The following is a 20,954-nucleotide window of genomic DNA, read 5'->3' as shown; positions in this document are numbered from 1 at the left end:
ATCGTCCCATCTCAGCCTCCCAAAGTGCTAGGATTACAGCCGTGAGCCACCCCACCTGGACTACTTTTATTGTCTTCCTCAGCATCCTCCACTAAAGCAGGTTCCTGGTAGGCAGGAACTCCTCCCTAACCTCTCTGGGCTTCAGTTTCCTCACCGTTTTTTGTTTCTGAGACGGAGGAGCGCAGTGTGGAGATCTCAGCTCACTGCAACCTCTGCCTCCCAGGTTCAGGCGATTCTCCTGCTTCAGCCTCCCGAGTAACTGGGATTACAGGCGTGCAGCACCACACCTGGTTAATTTTTGTATTTTTAGTAGAGACGGGATTTCACCATGTTGGCCAGGCTGGTCTCGAACTCCTGACCTGGTGATCTACCCACCTCAGCCTCCCAAAGCGCTGGAATTACAGGCATGAGCCACCGTGCCTTACCTCCTCACCTTTAAAATGGGTGTTATCAGAGTCTCTGCATCTCAGTGTTGCTATGGTGGTTGAATGAGTTCACTAATATAAGGCACTTAAAACAGTGCCCAAGGTGCTCAATAAATAGATCTAACTACCAGCAGGGATCAGTAGTGTCCCCCACCGGTCCCCTGTGCCTTGATGCGAGGCAAATGGTGCAGACAGGCAGGAGGAGGTGGACAGGGAGGGAGATGGGGTGGGAGTAGGGAAACGTCAGGGAGGGAGACCCCAGTCAGGCGCCCAATGACACAGAGATCCAAAGTCCTCTCTCCACCTTTAATGGAGCCCCAGGTGGGCTTGGAGCACGGGTGTCCTTAAATACAGCCCCCAAAGGCAAGGCAGTGGGGGCGGGGTGGGGCGGGGCCGGGCCTGCCGGGGGCGGGGCGGGGAGGGGCGGAGCCTCAGCTGCACTTGCAGGAGCGCACGATCATGTTGGACAGCTGCTCCACCTTGGGCTTGCGGCCCACGTAGTACACGATGGGCAGCGGCTCCAGCGCCTGCGGCACACAGCACGGCGCCGCCGAGGCTCCCGGGTTATGCTGGTTGTACAGGGCCAGGACCTGCGGGCGGTGGACGGGGTCAGGGTCAGGGCTCAGGGCTAGCGGAGAAAGACGGCCCTCCACTCCCCCACCCGCCCACCCCCAACTGCGCCAGCCTCTCCCGCTTTGTCTCTCCCCGCATGCCTGTCCGCATCTTCCCATCTCTAATTCGGTCTCTCTTATCTTCTTCCATCCTATCTTACTCTATCTCTCCCACCTGTCTGATTTTCTTTTTTTCCTTTTTTTTTTTTTTTTTTTGAGACGGAGTTTAGCTGGAGCGCAGTGGCGCGATCTCCGCTTCAGCCTCCCAAGTAGCTGGGATTACAGGCATGCACCACCACACCCAGCTAACTTTTTGTATTTTTAGTAGAGACGAGGTTTCACTATGTTGGCCATGATGGTCTCAGACTCCTGACCTTGTGATCCACTCGCCTTGGCCTCCCAAAGTGCTGGGATTACAGGCGTGAGCCACCGCGCCCGGCCCTGATTTTCTTTTTCGACGGGTCTCTGTCTGCCACCTAGGCTGGAGTGCAGTGGCGTGATCACAGCTCACTGCAGCCTCAACCTCCTGGGCTCAAGCCTTCCTCCGGGCTCAAGCCTTCCTCCCGCCTCAGCCTCTGGAGTAGCTTGGACCACATGCAAGCACCACCACTTCTGACTATTTTTTTTGGTGGGGGTGGGTAGAGATGGGCTCTCCCTCTATTGCCCAGGCCGGTCTTGAACTCCTGGGCTCAAGCGATCCTCCTGCTTCAACATCCCAAAGTGCTGGTATTACTGGCGTGAGCCTTGGCGGCCCTGATTTTCTCTCTCAGTCTGTCCCTCCTCATGTTCGCCTCGTGCCTTGTTGTGTACCTGTCTTTGTCTCTCCTTGCCCTAACTCTGTGTCTGTATCTGCCAGTGTCCGTCTGCCTCTCTCATTCTCTCTCCATTTCTCTGCGTTTTTCCTTCCATCTCCCTGTCTCTCTTCTCCACTTCACCCCCATCCCTCTGTTACTTCAGCTCTGTGAGTCTTCATATCTCATGCCTCTCTCCCCATCTCTTTATGCATTTCCCTCCCCACCCCATCCCTCTCTCTTTCTCCCCATCCTGCCAACTCATCTCTCTGACTTTACTCCTCTTTCTCTCTCCTCTTCCTTCATCCTGGCTCCCCTCAGTGCATCTCCTACCCCCGTGGGCCAGACGTACCTTGCTGTACTGTGTGTCCAGGCTCCAAATGTAGGGGCAGGGCCCCAGGCAGAAGTTGGCGTGGTAGCCCTTGGGCTCGTGGATCCACTTCCAGCCGAGGTCCTTTCGGAAGTCAATGTACAGCTGCCGCACGCAGCAGTTCTTCTCCGTGGAGCTGCAGGCAGGAGAGACAGTTGTCAGAGACATGGAGGGGCTGCCACCACAGGAGCTGCGTACCCCTTGTCCCCAGGTGTGTGTGTCACCCTAGGTTGCCCCCCAGCCCTGTCTCCATCTGGGTCTCCCTTGCACCCCCCGTGATAATAACAGTAATAGTCATGATAATCACTAACACAGATGAAGCACTTCCTCCAGTCGAGTACTGTGCTAAGAGCATTGTAATAATTATCTCATGCAGTGGGCGCACAGTGGGTCACGCCTATAATCTCGGCACTTTGGGAGGCTTTCTCTGGGCCGAGCCGAGGGTCAGCTAGGGGCGAAGAGCAACCGTCCCGAACTCCTGGTTCAATCCAGTTGAGGTTGTGGCCTTGCTTAGACCCCCTAAGAGACAGCCACCTATGGGAGCACAGCCGAGCCTTTTAGACCCCAACCTCCGGGCAGGTGGATTGCCTGAGGTCAGGAGTCCGAGACCAGTGTGGCCAAAATGGTGAAACCCCATCTCTACTAAAAATACAAAAAAGTTTAGCCCAGTGTGGTGGCATGTGCCTGTAATCCCAGCTACTCGGGAGGCTGAGGCAGGGGAATTGCTTAAACCGTGGAGGTGGAGGTTGCAGTGAGCCAGCATCGCGCCACCACACTCCAGCCTGAGAGCAAAACTCCGTCTCAAAATACATAAATAAATAAAAATAATAAATAATAAATTAATAAAATAATTATCTCATGCAGTGCTTAAAACACTGGAAGCCAGACGACCATCCACCGGGAACTAAATAAATGATGGTATGCCCACATCCTGAAACAAAAAATAACACAGCTCCATGTATACTGATCTGCTCTATTTGTGTAACAAATGTTTATTGAATTACTACTGTGTGCCGGGCTGGGATCTACTGGGGATTGAGGGCAAATGAAACATAGAAATAGGCTAGGCGTGGTGACTCCCGCCTTCAATCCCAGTACTTTGGGAGGATGACGTGGGAGGATCGCTGGACCCAGGAGTTCGAGGTTGCAGTGAGCTATGGTCACAGCACTGCATGCCAGCCTGGACAACAAAGCACAAGACCCTGTCTCTAAAAGAATTTTTAAAAATTTTTAGATTTAAAGAGACATTTGGGAGGAGTACCCAGAAAAAATAAATAAATAAATAAAATAGAAATCTCTGCGCTCCAGGTTCATGCTATAAATTGTCATGTCACTCCTCTGCTCTGAACCTGGCTCCATCTCACGGCAAATGCCCAAGTCCTCACCATGTGCCACAAGGTGCTGCCGAATCTGGCTGATCTCCACTTCTCTCTCATGCCTACTCCACTGCAGCCACACAGATGTCCTGTCTGTTCCTCAAACAGTCTTACCTCAGGGCCCTGCATCTGCTGTTCCCTCTGCCTGCTTGCTAGTCCCACAGATAACCACTCCAGCTTGTTCCTTCGCTTCATTTATTCTTTCTTTTCCTAATTTTTTTTTTTTTCGAGATGGAGTCTTGCTCTGTCACTCAGGCTGGAGTGCAGTGGTGCGATCTCGGCTCACTGCAACTTCTGCTTTCCAGGTTCAAGCAATGCTCCTGCCTCAGCCTCCTGAGTAGCTGGGATTACAGGTGAGTGCCACCACACCTGGCTAATTTTTTTGTATTTTTAGTAGGGATGGCGTTTCACCATGTTGACCAGGCTGGTCTTGAACTCCTGACCTTGTGATCCACCCAACTCAGCCTCCCAAAGTGCTGGGATTACAGACATGAGCCACCGTGCCCGGCCCATTTATTCTTTTTAATTTTTTATTCTTTTTAGAGACAGGGGCTCACTATGTTGCCCAGGCTGGTGTTGAACTCGGGCTCAAGGGATCCGCGCCTCAGCCTCTCAAAGTGGTGAGATTACTGGCGTGAGCCACCTTGCCTGGCCCCTTAGATTCATTTAAACCTTAGCTCAAATGTCCTTCACTCAGGGAGCCTTATCTCCTAAAGCAGTGCCTGGAATGCAGTAGGTACTCAATAAATATCAGTTACATGACTGACGATCACCTCCTCAGAGATACCTTTCTGAGCCATCCTTTCCAAAATATCCAAGTGACTGTTAGTTCCATTCAGTGCAATATGGTATTGCAGTTATGCAAGAAAATATATAAATGTCTGCATTAGAAACGGGGCAAAATCATCAGTGAAGCTGGATGAGAGTTTACAGATGTTCATTATCTTATCTTCATTTCTTTTGTATATATTTGAAATTTTCCATAATAAAGTAATTTAAATCAGAATAGGAAAAATAAAAAAGAAAAAGTTGAGGGTGACTTTTTTTTTTGAACAGAGCCTCACTCTGTCACCCAGGCTGGTGAACAGTGGGGCCATCTCGGCTCATTGCAGCCCCCGCTCATGGATTGGTGGGGCCAGTGGGGTGCGGGGGTTCACACCTGTCATCCCAGAACTTTGGGAGGCTGAGGCAGGCAAACTTGAGGACCCTGTCTATACTAAAAATTCAAAAATTAGCTGGGCATGGTGGCATGCGCCTGTAGTCGCAGCTACTCGGGAGGCTGAGGCAAGAGAATCGTGTGAACCCAGCTTCAAGTGGCACCAGATACCCTGGAGGCAAGATAAAGCCTTTCCAAGAGCCACAGAAGCCTGAGAAGGGAGTCAGGAAACAGATCCCTGTGAGCTCAGCCTGGTCTCACCCAATTTGGTTGGACCTCAGTTTCCTCATCTGTTCAGAGGTAGGAGCTACCAGATCAAATAAGGCGTTAACCTGAGGGCCAAGGGGACATCACGGACAGGCTTGCGGAGGGCTCTGAACACCTGAGATCATATGCACGTGTGTGTATGTGTGTATGTGCATATATTTCTGGGGAAAAGGTTTCTGGCTTTCGCTTTCTCACAGGAAGTCCTAAACACACAAAAGGGGAATAACTAGTGTCCAGAATCATATCATCTTTTTGTTTTGTTTTGTTTTTTGAGATGGAGTTTCACTCTTGTTGCCCAGACTGGAGTGTTAATGGCATGATCTCAGCTCACCGCAACCTCCACCCTCCGGGGTTCAAGCAATTCTCCTGCCTCAGCCTCCCGAGTAGCTGGAATTACAGGCATGCGCCACCACACCTGGCTAATTTTGTATTTTTTTTAGTAGAGACGAGGTTTCTCCACGTTGGTGAGAGTGGTCTCGACCTCCCAACCTCAGGTGATCCGCCTGCCTTGACCTCCCAAAGTGCTGGGGTTACAGGCATAAGCCACCGTGCCTGGCCCAGAATCATCTTTAATTTCCAGTTCAATCCTAGCTGGGACTCTGAGGTCCTCGGATTTGAACGTCTGTGATACTTTTTTTTTTTTTTTGAGACGGCGTTTCACTCTTGTTGCCCAGGCTGAAGTACAATGGTACGATCTTAGCTCACCAACCTCCTCCTCCTGGTTTCAAGCGATTCTCCTGCTTCAGCCTCTCGAGTAGCTGGGACTATAGGCGTGTGCCACCACGCCTGGCTAACTTTTTGTATTTTTAGTAGAGATGGGGTTTTACCGTGTTAGCCAGAATGGTCTAGATCTCCTGACCTTGTGATCTGCCCACCTCGGCCTCCCAAAGTGCTGGGATTACAGGCCACCTGGCCCAGCTGTGATACTGTTATCCAAGTCAGCAGCTCTCCAGTGAGCTCACAGGACCAGTGGCAGCATCACCTGGGGACTGTGGGAAATGCAGAGTCTCAGGCAGCACCCCAGGCCACTGAAAGCAGAAACTGTGTGCGGGGCTGGGAACAACCGTCCATGCTGAACAAGCCCTCTAGGTGATCCTCTGACTCATTTTTTCAGGATACATTCAGGGCCTACCATGCACTGGGCCCTGGGATACCCACGGCCCTTGCCTTCGCAAAGCCTTTTCCATCCAGTCTCTCAAGACCTCGGCCGGGTGCAGTGGCTCACACCTGTAATCACAGAACTTTGGGAGGCGAAGACGGGTGAATCGCTTGCGCCCAAGAAGTTTGAGACCAACCTGGGGAGCATAAGACCCTGCCTCTACAAAAAATTGCTGGGCGCGGTGGCTCATGCCTGTAATCCCAGCACTTTGGGAGGCCGAGGCGGGTAGATAACGAGGTCAGGAGATCAAGACCATCCTGGCCAACACAGTGAAACCCTGTCTCTACTAAAAATACAAAAATTACCTGGGCATGGTGGTGCACGCCTGTAATCCCAGTTACTTGGGAGGCTGAGGCAGGAGAATCACTTGAGCCCTGGAGACAAAGGTCGCAGTGAGCGAACATCTCGCCATTGCATTCACTCCAGCCTGGGCAACAGAGCCAGACTCCATCTCAAAAAAAAAAAAAAAAAGAGCCAACAGAGACTGTTTGTTGAATCAAAGATCTACCTGGGCCCCAGGGGAGCCCGAGAGGCCGCCTTGGATATTGGAGAAAGGGGTTGTGCAAGCTGCTTTAAGAACACATTTTCCTGTGAAAGTTTTTTTTCAGTCTTTCTAAGGTTCAATCAGGTATGTATATATACTTTTTTTTTTGAGACAGGGTCTTACTCTGTCACCCAGGTGGAGTGCAGTGGTGCAACCTTGGCTCACAGCAGCCACCACCTCCCAAGTTCAAGCAATTCTCCTGGCTCAGCATCCTGAGTAACTGGGATTACAGGTGCACACCACCACACCCAACTAAATTTTTTTGTATTTTTAGTGGAGATGGGGTTTCACCATGTTGACCAGGCTGGTCTCGAACTCCTGACCTTAAGTGATCCACCCACCTCGGCCTTCCAAAGTGCTGGGATTACAGGCGTGAGCCACTCCACCCAGCTGGGAAGGTTCAAACATACACAAAAGCAGCTTCAACAATGATCAACTCACGGCCAATTTCCATTGCATCTCTACCCCATCCACTAACACTGTATTATCTCTCTTTTTTTTTTTTTTTTTGAGACAGGGTCTCACTCTGTCATCCAGGCTGGAGTGCAGTGGTGCAGTCTTGGCTCACTGCTCACTGCAACCTCCCTGGTTCAAGCGATTCTCCTGCCTTAGCCTCCCAAACAGTGGGGACTACAGGCACACGCCACCATGCCCAGGTAATTTTTGTATTTTTAGTGGAGGCAGGGTTTCACCGTGTTGTCCAGGCTGGTCCCAAACTCCTGACCTCAGGTGATCCACACACCTCAGCCTCCCAAAGTCCTGGGATTACAGGCATGAGCCACCGTGCCCAGCCGTATTTTTAGTACAGAGAGGGTTTCACCATGTTGGCCAGCCTGGTCTCAAACTTCTGACCTCAAGTCATCCACCCGCCTCAGCCTCCTCAAGTGCTGGGATTACAGGCGTGGGCCACCATGCCTGGCCTCCCTTAGGACTTTTTCAAAATCCACAGAATCACCTCTTTCTCTTTGTATATATATTCAGGGTTAACTATATATAGACTGACCTTTGAACAACACGGGCATGAACTACGTGGTCCACTTACAAAATACACCACTTACAGGCGAGTTTTTCTTCCGCCTCCGCCACCCCTGAGACAGCAAGACCAACCCTTCTTCCTCCTCCTCCTCCTCAGCCTACTCAACGTGAAGACTTTTGTGATAAGCCACTTCTCAATGGGTGGAAAATATATTTCCTCTTCCTTATGATTGTCTTAAGTACGTTTTCTTTTCTCTATCTTATTTTTAAAATACAGGATATAGGCCAGGAGTGGTGGCTCACGCCTGTAATTCCAGCACTTTGGGAGGCTGAGGCGATCAGATCACCTGAGGTCAGGAGTTCAGGATCAGCCTGGCCAACATGATGAAACCCCATCTCTACTAAAAATACAAAAATTAGCCAGGTGTGGTGGTGTATGCCTGTAATCCCAGCTACTTAGGAGGCTGAGGCAGGAGAATCGCTTGAACACAGGAGGCAGAGGCTGCAGCGAGCCGAGATTTCACCATTGCACTCCAGACTGGGCGACAAGAGTGAAACTCCTTCTCAACAACAACAAAAAACCACCAAAAATACAGGACATAGGCCGGGAGCGGTGGCTCATGCCTGTAATCCCAGCATTTTGGGAGGCTGAGGCTGGTGAAACCCTGTTGCTTAACATTTCCTCTGTTCCTGAAAACTGTTGGGATCTACAGTCCTGATGGGGTTTGATTTTTTTTTTTCATAGACAGGGTCTCGCGCTGTCCTGAAGTGCAATGGTGTGATCCCAGCTCACTGCAGCCACAACCTCCTGGGCTCAAGCACTCCTGCCTCAGCCTCCCAAGTGGCTGGGACTACAGGCACACACAGCCCAGCCCAGCTAGTTTTTTGGTATTTTTTGTGGAGAGACAGGGTTTCACCATGTTGCACAGGCTGGTTTGGAGCTCCTGGAACTCCTGAGTTTAAGCGATCTGCCTGCCTTGACCTCCCAAAGTGCTGGGATTACAGGCATGAGCCACCGCACGCGGCCTTCAGGTTTCATTTTTTGGCAAGACTTCCTAGGTAACGTTGGGTCCATCCCTACGGAGGCTCACATGGCTGGCTGTCTCCTTTGTAATGTCAGCTGCTGTTGGCACTCAAGACCTCAGTTTGTTCCTTCACAGGGTTGCTGGGCTGATGGCGCTAAAATCTGATGGTGAAGGAGTCTGGGAGCAGGGCTGATTTTCCGGCAGAGGAAAAGCAGGTGACAAAGCCCAAGACACCACCGAAGTATTTTAAGCAGGGGAGGAGTGAGGTCAGATGATCACTTTAATTTTACAACATTCTAACTCTCCGTTTCAAAACTCTAGGAATCCAACATTTCAGCTTTCTTAGATTACAGGATTAGTATTCCAGCATCTTACGATTCTAACATGCTGACAGCATTGCCAACTTTCCAGGATTCTGACTTTGCAAGCTTCGAGGATCTTGGCATTCCTGAATTCCAGTATGTCAGTACTGCATCCCGACATTCCACAGTTCCGAGCCCATCACTCGAGAGGTTCAAGCTAACACTTTTCTTTTTTTTTTTTTTTTTGAGATGGCGCAATCTCAGCTCACTGAAACCTCTGCCTCCCAGGTTCAAGCGATTCTCCTACCTTAACCTGAGTACCTGGGTAGCTGTAATTCCAGCTGAATAGCTAAGATTACAGGTGCCCACCACCATGCCCGGCTAATTTCTGTATTTTTAATAGAGATGGGATTTCACCATGTTGGCCAGGCTGGTCGTGAACTCCTGACCTCAGGTGATCTGCCCAAACACTCGGCCCAACACTCGGCCTCCCAAAGTGCTGGGATTACAGGCGTGAGCCACCACGCCCGGCCTGCTGCCACTTTCTATTCATAAATTCCCAGCATTCTAAGATTCTGACATTCCAGCACTGAGTCACAGCATGCTGGGATACCAATATTCTGGCTTTCTCCAGCTACAACATTTGTGGGTGTGAATATTTCAAAACAGAATTCTGCCATTGTGAGCCCAATATTCAAAGATCCAGTCTGCCAGCACTGGTATCCACATTAGGCCAATGGTGTAGGAATTCCACATGGGCCATCTTCTCATTCTGCATTCCCAAATTCTAGGATCCCAGTGTTTCATCTTTCCTTCAGTCCAACATTCTCCATTTCAGTAATTAACACCAAATTCTAGCATTCTAGAATCCCAGCATTCTAGACCCTCAACCTGCTAACAAGTTAGGGATCCAAGATGGTTGACCTTCCAACTTTATTCCAACATCCTCAGGGTTCAGCTTCCTAACATTCTGTGATTCCAACACTCCAGCAAGAAAGCAACCTGATCCCAACATTACAAGACTCTCACTTATTTGTTTGTTTGTTTTTTGTTTTTTGAGACAGTCTCACTCTGTCGCACAGGCTAGGGTGCATTGGCGCGATCTCGGCTCACTGCAACCTCTGCCTCCCAGACTCAAGTGATTCTCCTGCCTCAGCCTCCCAAGTAACTGGGATTATAAGTGCCCGCCACCATGCCTGGCTAATTTCTGTATTTTTAGTAGAGACAGGGTTTCACCATTTGTCCAGGCTGGTCTCAAACTCCCCACCTCTGGTGATCCGCCTGTCTCGGCCTCCCAAAGTCTGGGATTACAGCCTCCCAAAGCCCAGCACAAGACTCCCAGTTCTTACACCCTAGACCCCATCCCCTGAGCCCTTCAAGCTTCAGCTTTAGCCCTCCCTTTAGGAGACAGACGCTCAGCCCAAGCACAGCATCAGCCAGGTGTCCAACCTGGAGCATCTGGTCAGCAGATGGCAGTCATGCCCCCAGCCTAGAAGGCCTCTATCCAAGGCTGCAAGGTTCACCTGAAGCAGTAGTTGGTGTCCAGGGCTCTGCGGTGCCGGGAGCTTTGCAGATGCTGGGCTCTCTCCAGCGGGGTGGCCATGAGAAGCAGGAAAGGCCGGTTCATGCCATGAATGGTGGCCAGGTCACCTCGGCGGCCAGTAGAGAACCCTGCTTTGGTGTGGGAGTCAGAGGATAGGGGACATATACAGACACTCTCAGAGGGACAGATAAGTGGGGCGCGGGGCAGATGCGCCGCACACACGCGCATATAAATCACAGCTGGGCATGGCCAGGGAAGCGGGTCTTACCGTTGATGTCCACTTGCAGTGTGTTATCTCGGCTGTCACAGGAGCAGTGGGCGCTAAGGCGAAAGCCTTCAATTTCCCCTGTAGCAGTGGGGAGAGGGAAGCCAGTCTGTGGGTGTAGCTCACCCAGCCCCTGGAGGAAGAGGAAGGAAGGAGCAAACCCCAGGCGGTTCCTTCCTGCCTCCCCTGCCCACCCCGCTCTGCCCTCTCTGCAGCTCTCTTGCTTCATTTATTTCTTTATTTTTTTGAGACAAGCTCTCACAGCCTCAACCTCCCAGGCCCAAGCAATCCTCCCACCTCAGCCTCCCAAGTAGCCAGGCATGTGACACCATGCAAGACTAATTTTTTTTTTTTTTTTTTGAGGCAGAGTCTGGCTCTGTTGCGCAGGCTGGAATGCAGTGGCACGATCTTGGCTAACTACAACCTCTGCCTCCCAGGTTCAAGCAATTCTCCTGCCTCAGTCTCCCAAGTAACTGGGATTACAGGCGCGCGACACCATGCCTAGCTAATTTTTTGTATTTTTAGTAGAGATGAGGTTTCACCATGTTAGCCAGACTGGTCTGGAACTCCTGACCGCAGGTGATCTGCTAGTCTCAGCCTCCCAAAGTGCTGGGATTATAGGCGTTAGCCACCGCACCCGACCTACACAGCTAATTTTTAAATGTTCTGTAGAGACAGGGGTCTCACAATGTTGCTCAGGCTGGGCTCAAACAATCCTCCCACCTTGGCCTCCCAAAGTGCCGGGATTACAGGTGTGAGCCAGCACACCTGGCCAGCATCAGTCTCCTGAATAAATGAGTGGATGATGCTTTCTAAGCTCCTGCGATGTGCCAGAGCCTATGCTGTGTGCTTGGGACTCAGCATTTACCAAGACAGATGAGCTCCTTCTAGGCCTCTGTGGAACAGCCCAGAACACTCCTCCCGGTGCCCTCCTGCTCCCTAATCCCTATTTTTTTTTTTTCAGGCGGAGTTTTGCTCTTCTTGCCCAGGCTGGTGTGCAATGACATGATCTCAGCTCACCGCAACCTCTGCCTCCCAAGTTCAAGCAATTCTCCTGCCTCGGCCTCCCAAGTAGCTGGGATTACAGGCATGTGCCACCACGCTGGCTGATTTTGTATGTTTAGTAGAGATGGGCTTTCATCATGTTGGTCAGGTTGGTTTTGAACTCCTGACTTCAGGTGATCCGCCTGCCTCGGCCCCCGCAAAGTGAGGGGATTACGGGCGTGACCCACTGAGCCCGGCTATCCCTACTTTTTCACGTGGCCAAACTACTACTTATCCTGTGAGTCTCCACACAATCACCCTCACCCAGTAAGCCCTCCTAGACTCCCCAGGTGGGTCCAGGTGCCTTTTCTGGGCTCCCAACGGCACTTAGGGTGTCCCCTTCCTGGATGCCTCCCTGTCCGAGCCTTGACCTCTCTACCCGTGCCTCCCTGTCCCATCTTTGATCATTCTAGGTCATTACTGACTGCTGGGGCCTTGACAAGATCTCTTAGATGTCCACAAGTGACTATGGACCCCATAAGGGCAGAACTGAGGGCTGTCTTTGTTGCCACTATGATCCCCATGCCACCCAGCACAGGGCCAGGCACACTGCAGGAACCTGTGGGCAATTATTGAATAAAAGCATAAATGAGAGGGAGGTGAGGGAGAGAGATATGGGCATCATGGACCCTGCCAGGAACAGGACGGAGACAGTCACCTCCTGGACAGATCACATGAGTTAGGCTCTCCCTGGCCTCCGGGGCTTTGCACAGGCTGTTCCCGTTGCCTGAAATACTTTTTTTTTTTTTTGAGATGGGATCTCACTGTCATGTAGGCTGGATTGCAGTAGTGCGATTTCGGCTCACTGCAGCCTCGACCTCCCAGGCTCGAGTGATTCTCTGCCTCAGTCTCCCAAGCAGCCGGGACTACAGGTGCGCACCAGCAGGCATGGCTAATGTTTGTATTTTTGTAGAGACCGGGTTTTGCCGTGTTGCCCAGGCTGCTCTCAAACTTCTGATCTCCAGTGATCCATCCTCCTTGGCCTTCCAAAGTGCTGGGATTACAGGTGTGAGCCACCATGCCCAGCCCCAGAATACTCTCACAACCCTCCTTTTCCTGACCATTCTACTCATCCCTACAACATCAGCTCAGGAGCCCCTCCTCCAGGAAGCCCCCCCTGATTGCAGGCTGAGTCAGGCACCTCCTTTGGGCTCTCCATCCCAGCCCCACCCACTCTGGGTCATCACTGCCTTACAAGTCTATTCCCCACCTACCCACCGAATGGACCATGAGCTCTGTGAGGGCAACGATGGGGCTGTTTTAGTCATTGCTGTGTCCTTGGCATCGCCCATCACAGGGCAGGGCAGAGAGATGCTCAGGAAATGGATTAGCCAGTCACTCAGGTTTCCACGCCACAGAGGGGAGCCAGGTCTCAGCCCCTTCACACCAGGATGGACAGGGGTCCTAGGCAAAGTGACCCCAGGACAAACAATGGGGTGGACCCCATTGAGAAACAGGTGGGACACACGAGCGAGCCTCACCTCCGTGGGTCAGCCACTGTCGCACAACTCCAGTGACATCAAAAGACAACCACTCCGTCGAGTCGCTGGGAGCCAGTAGACGGTTGCTGAGGTATCGCCAGGAATTGTTGCTGTATTTCTAGAGGATGATGAAGGTGGGAGAGAGACAGTGGTAGTTGTAGCCATGCCCCCACGTATACTAACTGAACCCTTCATCCCATCTGCTCCCCCAAACTGGCTCCCAGACAGTTCCCAGGCACCACCTACCCTCTCAGACATCCACACTGTGGGACCCTGCAGCACCCATCCTCCCCCACAGCACCTGTGAGAGTTGAGATGCGGGCCAGGCGCGGTGGCTCACACCTGTAATCCCAGCATTTTGAGAGGTCGAGGCGAGCTGATTACGAGGTCAGGAGTTCGAGACCAGCCTGGCCAACATGGTGAAAACCCATCTCTACTAAAAATACAAAAATTAGCTGGGTATGGTGGCGCATGCCTGTAGTCCTCACTATGTGGGAGGCTGAGGCAGGAGAATTGCTTGAGCCTGGAAGACAGAGGTTGCAGTGAGCCAAGATTGCACCACTGCATTCCAGCGTGGGTAACAGAGTGAGACTTCATCTCAAAATAATAATAATAAATAAAATAAAATTCTGCTGCTAACATTCTGGGGTTTGCTGAGCATACGGCTCTGCAAATTTGACACCCTGAATTCTAAATCAGTAACTTAGAAGTCATTTTATAATTCAAATGTTTGATAATATCCCAAGATTTCCACATTGAATGAGCCTGAGAAGCTTTAGAAGACTAATGTTCTATAAACCCAAGAGTCAGCCAGGCATGGTGGCTCATGCCTGTAATCCCAGTACTTGGGGAGGCCGAGGCAGGTGGATCATGAGGTCAGGAGATCGAGACCTGACTGGTCTCTACTAAAATACAAAAAGTTAGCTGGGCGTGGTGGTGCATGCCTCTAGTCCCAGCTGCTCGGGAAACTGAGGCAGGGAAATCGCTTGAACACAGGAGGCAGAGGTTGCGGTGAGCCAAGACTGTGCCACTGCGCACCAGTCTGGTGACAGAGCAAGACTTTGTCACACACACACACACACACACACACACACACACACACACACAGAGTCCGTCGCTACTAAAAATACAAACATTAGCCCAGCGTGGTGGTATATTCCTGTAATCCCAGCTACTCAGGTGGCTGAGATGAGAGAATCACTTGAACCTGGGAGGCGGAGGTTGCAGTGACCCGAGATCGTGCCACTGCACTACAACCTGGGCAACAGACCAAGGCTCCGTCTCAAAAAAAAAGAAAGAAAAATGAAGAAATAAAAAGAGTCCTGGATTGCACGGTTTGTATTTCCTCTATCCTTCAGGGACCATCTAGGCAGACCTTGTAGCCAGCAGCCCCACAGTTGCCCTGCTGGTTACAGCTCACGCTCTCCAGCAGAAGACCTTCCCTCGGGCTCACGTCCTCACCTGGTACAGCTCCACGTGCTGCTCCGCTTTTAACTTGAGCCTCAGCAGACGCAGCTCTGCCCGGGAGAGCAACACGGGTTCAGGTACTGCTTCTCGGAGTTCTGATGTGTTGAAGAACATATATATGCTGTGTGTGCTGTGCTTGAACTTGTCATAGATTTCTAGCAGGGAGAAATGCAGAGAGGCGATCAGGGGTTTGGCAGAGGTGAGGGGAGCTGGGGTCCCAAGTCTAGAAGTTTTGGAGCTGACAGCTCTGGGGTGGAGTCAGTCTCATAGGGTTTGTCTCCTTTGAGAATCTAATGCCACCGCTGATCTAACCGGAGGTGGACTCCGGGGGTAATGCTCATTTGCCCACCGCCCACCTCTTGCTGTGTAGCCCAGTTCCTAACAGGCCACAGGCTGGTACTGGTCCTCAGCCTGGGGATTGGGGACCCTTGCCTTAGAGGGCAAGGGCGGATGCAGGGGACCAGTACAAGAGGCTACTGTAATGGTCTAGGCAAGAGATGAAGGGGGGTGGGCAGAGGAAATGGTGAGAAGTGCTCAAATTCTGGATCTGTATACATTGTCTTAAAAAAACTGAGCTTTTGTTGTCCAGGCTGAAGTGCAATGATACGATCTTGGCTCACTGCAACCTCTACCTCCCAGGTTCAAGAGATTCTCCTGCCTCAGCTTCCTGAGTAGCGGGAATTACAGGCACCTGCCACCATGCCCAGCTAATTTTTGTATTTGTAGTAGAGACAGGGTTTCACCATGTTGGCCAGGCTGGTCTTGAACTCCTGACCTCAAGTGATCTACCTGCCTCAGCCTCCCAAAGTGCTGGGATTACAGGCGTGAGCCACGACGCCTAAATGACTCTGATGCTTTTTAGCTGTGTGATCTTGAGGAGTGATTTCTCCCCCAGGTTTGTTTCCTCCTCTGTAAAATGGGTCCTAACCACACTCCTCTCAAGTAGCATCATCTGTCTTGACTAAGGCTGGTACCAAGGTGAACCACTGTTTGCTCAGGCCTTTCTGGGACTGAGAGCCCCAAACTGCAAGCACCCCTAAAATGCAGAGTAAGGATCAAGGGCACTGGCTTTGGAGTCTGATAGCACCTCCGCTGCCTCAGCTGTGTGACCTTGGGCAGTTCACACCCTCTTTCTGAATGTCAGTTTCCTGTTATTCTTCGAAAAACAGCAATAACATTTAGCTCCCTGCATTCCCACCCAGACTCTCCTAATTGAAGCGTTGTGTAAACTTGGGCAAGTGAATTCCTCTCTCTGAACCAGGTGCTCATCTATAAGACAGGACAGAGTGACTCTAGAACCCATTCCTGGATTATAGTGGGAAATTAGATGACCCAGGTGAAGCCATGTGGCACCAAGTCTGCATACACTGCATACACTCAATCACTGGTCACTCAATCACGTGTTTGTTTAAGAGTGCTGGCCAGGTGCGGGGGCTCACGCCTGTAATCCCAGCACTTTGGGAGGCTGAGGCAGGTCGATTACATGAGGTTGGCCAGACTGAGTTCGAGACCAGCCTGGCCAACATGGTGAAACCCCATTTCTACTAAAAATACAAAAATTGGCCAGGCACAGTGGTGGGCGCCTGTAATCCCAGCTACTTGGGAGGCTGAGGCACAAGAATCACTTGAACCTGGGAGACGGAGGTTAGAGTGACCCGAGATTGTGCCACTGTACTCCAACCTCAGGGACAGAGTAAGACTCCATCTCAAAGAATTAAAAAAAAAAAAAATTAGCCAGGCATGGTGCTGGGTACCTGTAATCCCAGCTACTCAGGAGGCTGAGGCAGGAGAATCGCTTGAACCCGAGAGGCAGAGTACGTTATAGTATGGCCAAGAGTAAGACTCTGTCTCAAAAAAAAAAAAAAAAAAAAAGCCGGGAGTGGTGGCTCATGCCTGTAATCCCAGCACTTTGGAAGGCTGAGGCGGATGGATTACCTGAGGTCGGGAGTTTGAGACCAGCCTGACCAACATGGAGAAACCTCGTCTTTAAAAAATACATAAATAAACAAAAACAAAAAGCACTATTTGCCAGATGCTGTTTAAAACACTTTACAAAGATGAAGACATTTAAACCTCACAATCTTAGACTATTATTATACCCATTTAATAGATGGAGAAACTGAGGCACAGAGATTAAGTAATTTGCCCCAAGGCCACATAGCTAGGAAGCTGCAGACTAGGATTCGAACTCAAGCTGTCTGGTTCCAGAGACTGCCCTTTTTTCCCCGCCAGAGACAGGGTCTCAGTCTGTCCCCCAGGCTGAAGTACAGTAGCACAACCGTGGCTCACTGCAGGCTGGAATTCCTCCTGCCTCAGCCTCCCAATATGTTGAGAAGCTAGAGACTGGGCTCTTAACCCCTAAGTGATTCTTCTGCTTCTTTTTATTAGTAGTTTTCCACCCTTAACTCCCTTCCCCAGCTGGTTAGGGAAAGTGAAGTTCATTCTGGGTAGAAATGGCTGCAGTGGGGAGAAAAGGAATTAGGGTGTTTTCTTCTTCTTCTTCCTTTTTTTTTTTTGAGACGGAGTCTCACTCTGTTGCCCAGGCTAGAGTTCAGTGACATGATCTCGGCTCACTGCAACCTCCACCTCCTGGTTCAAGCGATTCTCCTGCCTCAGCCTCCTGAGTAGCTGAGACTACAGGCGCCTGCCACTGCCCAGCTAATTTTTGTATTTTTAGTAAAGATGGGTTTCACCAAGTTGGCCAGGCTGGTCTCAAACTCCTGACCTCAGGTGATCCACTGGCCTTGGCCTCCCAAAGTGCTGGGATTACAGGCGTGAGACGCTGCACCCAGCCAAGGTGTTTTCTAGTTTAGGAAAAGTTTGGGGTTGGGATTGAGAGAACAAGCCATGAACCCCTGGATCAACTGGGGCAACTGCTGCCAGCCTCCTATAGTAGGGCTGTGAAAAGAGTGAGAAGAGAGCCTGGTGAGAAAGGCAGAGGAAACCCCTTCCTAGGGCCCCCTTCCCTCCTCCTCCTCCCCAGTCTCCCTCCCCACCCAGCCCCAATAAGCCCTATTCTTGGCCCAGAGGTTACTCAGCAAACCTAAAGGAAAGGCAGAGCCTTGGCTGGGGAAGCAGATAGGGAAGGAGAGAGAGAGGAGGGAGAGCAGGGGTTGGAGGGTGCTGCAGAGGGAGATGTGGGGAGATGGCAGCGACAGAGGAGAGGGCAGAGGTCCATGGAGAAAAATAGAGAAAAGAGAGAAACAAAAACCAGGAGACCCAGGTGTGGACAGAGACTAATGGAGACGAAATGGGGAGACACGTGGGGAAAAGAGACACAAAGGCATTTGTGGAGAACAGGATTGGAGGGGTCAGTGTTAAAGGAACCCCTACAACGAAGATGAAGTGAAGAGAAGGCGAGACTAAGACGTGGGTGGGGAGTGGGCGTCACTGGGCTGGAGCAGTAAACTGGCGCAGGAATGGGCCGGGGACCCGCAAGCCCCCACTGCCCAAGAGTCGGTGAAACCTGAGGGACCTTCCCCCAGGCTCTGAACCACGCGGGATGCCCGGGTCCTCGCGTGGGTGCCGACGGGGCCATCTCAGCGGGAGCCCCTCCCGTAGCTGGGGTGAGGAGGGCAGGAGGCGCCACAGCCAGGAGGGCGGGGACCAGACCTGCCCCGTCTCGCCCCGGGCTCCGCGCGCGATCCCCGCCCCCACCGGGGGCATGGGAAGGAAAGGGAAGGGAGGAGGGTGAGGCGGCCGGACGCTGGGGTTTCCCCAGCCACCCCGAGAGGAACTGACTCTGGGCTCCAGACTGCCAGCGTTTAGCACAGCGGGGTCCTCTTGCCCTTTGGTGGAAGAGCAGCTCCTCCCCCCGCGCGTGGCACCCACGTGGGGCTTTCTCACCCCTCCCAGCTTGATTTTCTCACCGCGGAATTGTAGACTCACCCCCAACCCAGCACTTTCCCAGCGGCTGGGCTCTACTCAGCCCATTCCCCTCCATCCTGCGGCGAATTGGGGGCTCGCTGTTCGCAGCGTAGATGGAGCTGGGTATTTTCTCCTCCGCCCCGCTCACACCACCTTTCCCACGCTTGTCTCCCCTCTCGGTAAAGTCCTTCCCATGACCCAGAATTCTAGGTCTCCTGAGAGCTCGATTCCTCCGCTGGGCTCCCCGCTCTGTCCCTCAAGTCCCAGTGGGAAACACCGAGGACACCTCCGTATCCCGGGCGCCCTCCCGGGTCTCCGCTCCTCTCCCGCTAGCCTCCTCCTTCCAACAACCTCGTCTTCGTTTCTCCCCACATTTATCACACCAACCTCTGTTTCTTTTTCTACGACTCTCCCCCAGCCCCGCATCCCGCCTGTTCTTCGCAGCCTCTGGGCAGCCTCTGGAAGGGGGTCCGCTGTCACTTTCCTGGCACCCCCCGGAGTGGCCTTCATCTAGCTTTTCTGTCCTTCGTGAATCTTTCCACCTCGGGAGCCCGCGCTCCGGGTCCCCATTGCCTCTCTTATCCTAAATACTGGCGTTTTCGCTTCACCCACACCAGGCTCCCCCATCTCTGCAACTCCCACCCCACGGACCCCCTCATTCAACACGTCCTGGAAGAGGGAGCCTTCTTCTACCCTCTCCCTATCACTTCTTTCCCTCTAGGGGACTCCCCCGGCGGCCCCGCATGTTCCTGTCGCCCTCCAGAAGCAGTCCACTTCGCTATCTCCTCCTCTCCAAGACCAGGCACCTGGGGGGTAGGGGGCTCAGTGCCATTCTCTTTCGACACCCCCCTCCCACCATCCCACGTTCCCTGTCCCCCGGGGGTCCTGTTCCTCCAGCCAGTTTCCTCTGCCAGTCACTTCCTCCCCGTGGCCCCGGCACTCCGGCGCCCCCTGGGGGCCCCCCTCCCGACTCCCCTGCCCCTCCGAGCTCACCGTGGTGGGTTTCCACCATGAGCACGCGGGTGACCTCCTTGGCGTAGTAGTCAGCCTCCGGTTCGGGCTCCGGTTCGGCGCTCTCCCCGGCCACCCGGTCGCGAGTACTGTTGTACAGGGCGAGCACGGCCTCGGGCAGAGGGCCCGGCGGCACCTCTGCCTGGTTCGGGGGGCTGGCGAGCCGCAGCTTGGACAGGATCTGGCCGCGGATGGCCTCGATGCGCTTCCGCTTCACCAGCTCCATGTCGATGGTCTTGCAGGTGGATAGTCCCGCGGCCGGCCGGCCGAGCGTCAGCACCAGTAGCCACAGCAGCGGCGGCAGCAGCAGCGGCAGCAGCCGCAGCCCGGAGGGCGGCATGGGGGAGGCGGCGCCCCCCGGCACTGTCGAGAGCGCGAACAGGGCTGATGCGGTGGGGCCCCCGCAGGGGCTGGGGGTCTCCCGGGAAAAGGCAGGAGGGCCTCGAGGGAAAGTTGAGGTCCTCAGGGCGCAGTGGTGGAGGGGAGGCTCTGACCGGGGTGTCTCAGTATCCTACGGAAATAACCTAGATGGGCGAGATCTGGTACCAGAAGGTGGGTGGTCTTGAATAGGGGATCTGTGGCAGGTCGGAGAGAGATCCGTCTCCTGGAGGGGAAAGGGTCTAGGATGCGCGGGGACTCGGGAGACAGGCCGGAGATGAACGCGGCGTGCAGGGGGGTGCGCCCGAGGTCTGGGGAAAAGTCTTTGCGGGAGGCTGGGTCGGCGATTCCCGAGGGCTGGTCCGGAATGGGGGCGCCTGAGGGACGCCGTGTAGGGGCAGGGAGGGAGCAAGCGTCCCCGGCGGTGAGGGGAGACGGTCTGGGGTCCCCAAGTCCTGCCTCCTCACGGGGTAGCGTCACGCCAAGAGGTCCCCGCGCCTCCGGCTCCCAGCGGCAACGGAAAAGTCTCAAAAGTTTTTTTCCTCTTCTCCCGACCAGCTCGTCCCTCCTCCCGCTCCTCCTCCCCCTCCTCCCCGCAGTGGCGGGGGCGGCTGCGGCGGCGGCTGGTCTCAGACTCTGGGGCCTCGGGCTGCTCCTCGGCGACTCCTTTCTCCGCTCCGGGCCGAGGCCGGCCCCGCGGGCGGCTCAGAGCCGGGGGGTGCCCCGGACGGGGCGTCCCCCCTGCCCCCGGCCGGGGCCCTCGCTGTCTGGCTGATCCGCGGAGGGAGGTGGGAGGGAGATGGCCCAGGGCGCGAAGGGCGGCGGCGGCGGGGACCCGCTGGGTCGGCGGGGGGTTTTGAAGCCGCCCCGGCCCCACCCAGGAAGCTCACGGAGCGG

General features: G+C 53.3%; 1 protein-coding gene across 1 annotated transcript; it reads right to left on the bottom strand.

Annotated features, from left to right (window-relative positions):
• Positions 1–425: 425 nt before the first annotated feature.
• On the bottom strand, positions 426–20,886 carry TGFB1 (transforming growth factor beta 1). Its single transcript, XM_064381286.1, has 7 exons — positions 19,662–20,886; positions 14,796–14,956; positions 13,335–13,452; positions 10,813–10,890; positions 10,525–10,672; positions 2,180–2,333; positions 426–1,015 (listed from the first exon to the last, which is right to left on the bottom strand). The coding sequence occupies exons 1-7, from the start codon at positions 20,017–20,019 to the stop codon at positions 857–859; spliced, it is 1,176 nt and encodes a 391-aa protein (XP_064237356.1). The 5' UTR covers positions 20,020–20,886; the 3' UTR covers positions 426–856.
• Between the last annotated feature and the right edge of the window lie 68 nt (positions 20,887–20,954).

The sequence above is a fragment of the Aotus nancymaae genome, unplaced genomic scaffold (genome assembly GCF_030222135.1).
Source record: "Aotus nancymaae isolate 86718 unplaced genomic scaffold, 86718_ANA_hifiasm-v0.15.2.pri h1tg000028l, whole genome shotgun sequence".
NCBI lineage: Eukaryota > Metazoa > Chordata > Mammalia > Primates > Aotidae > Aotus > Aotus nancymaae.
Note: the sequence above shows the minus strand (reverse complement) of the source record. Positions and strands in the feature narration are given on the sequence as shown.

What these genes read in the sequence shown, in the direction of transcription:
- TGFB1 (XM_064381286.1), bottom strand. Translation starts at nt 20,019, where the DNA reads ATGCCGCCCTCCGGGCTGCGGCTGCTGCCGCTGCTGCTGCCGCCGCTG. An exon ending in CATGGTGGAAACCCACCACG is followed by an intron (nt 14,957 to 19,661) that starts GTGAGCTCGGAG and finishes TCTCCCTGCTAG; the next exon opens with AAATCTATGACAAGTTCAAG. An exon ending in TGGACACACAGTACAGCAAG is followed by an intron (nt 1,016 to 2,179) that starts GTACGTCTGGCC and finishes CACCGCCCGCAG; the next exon opens with GTCCTGGCCCTGTACAACCA.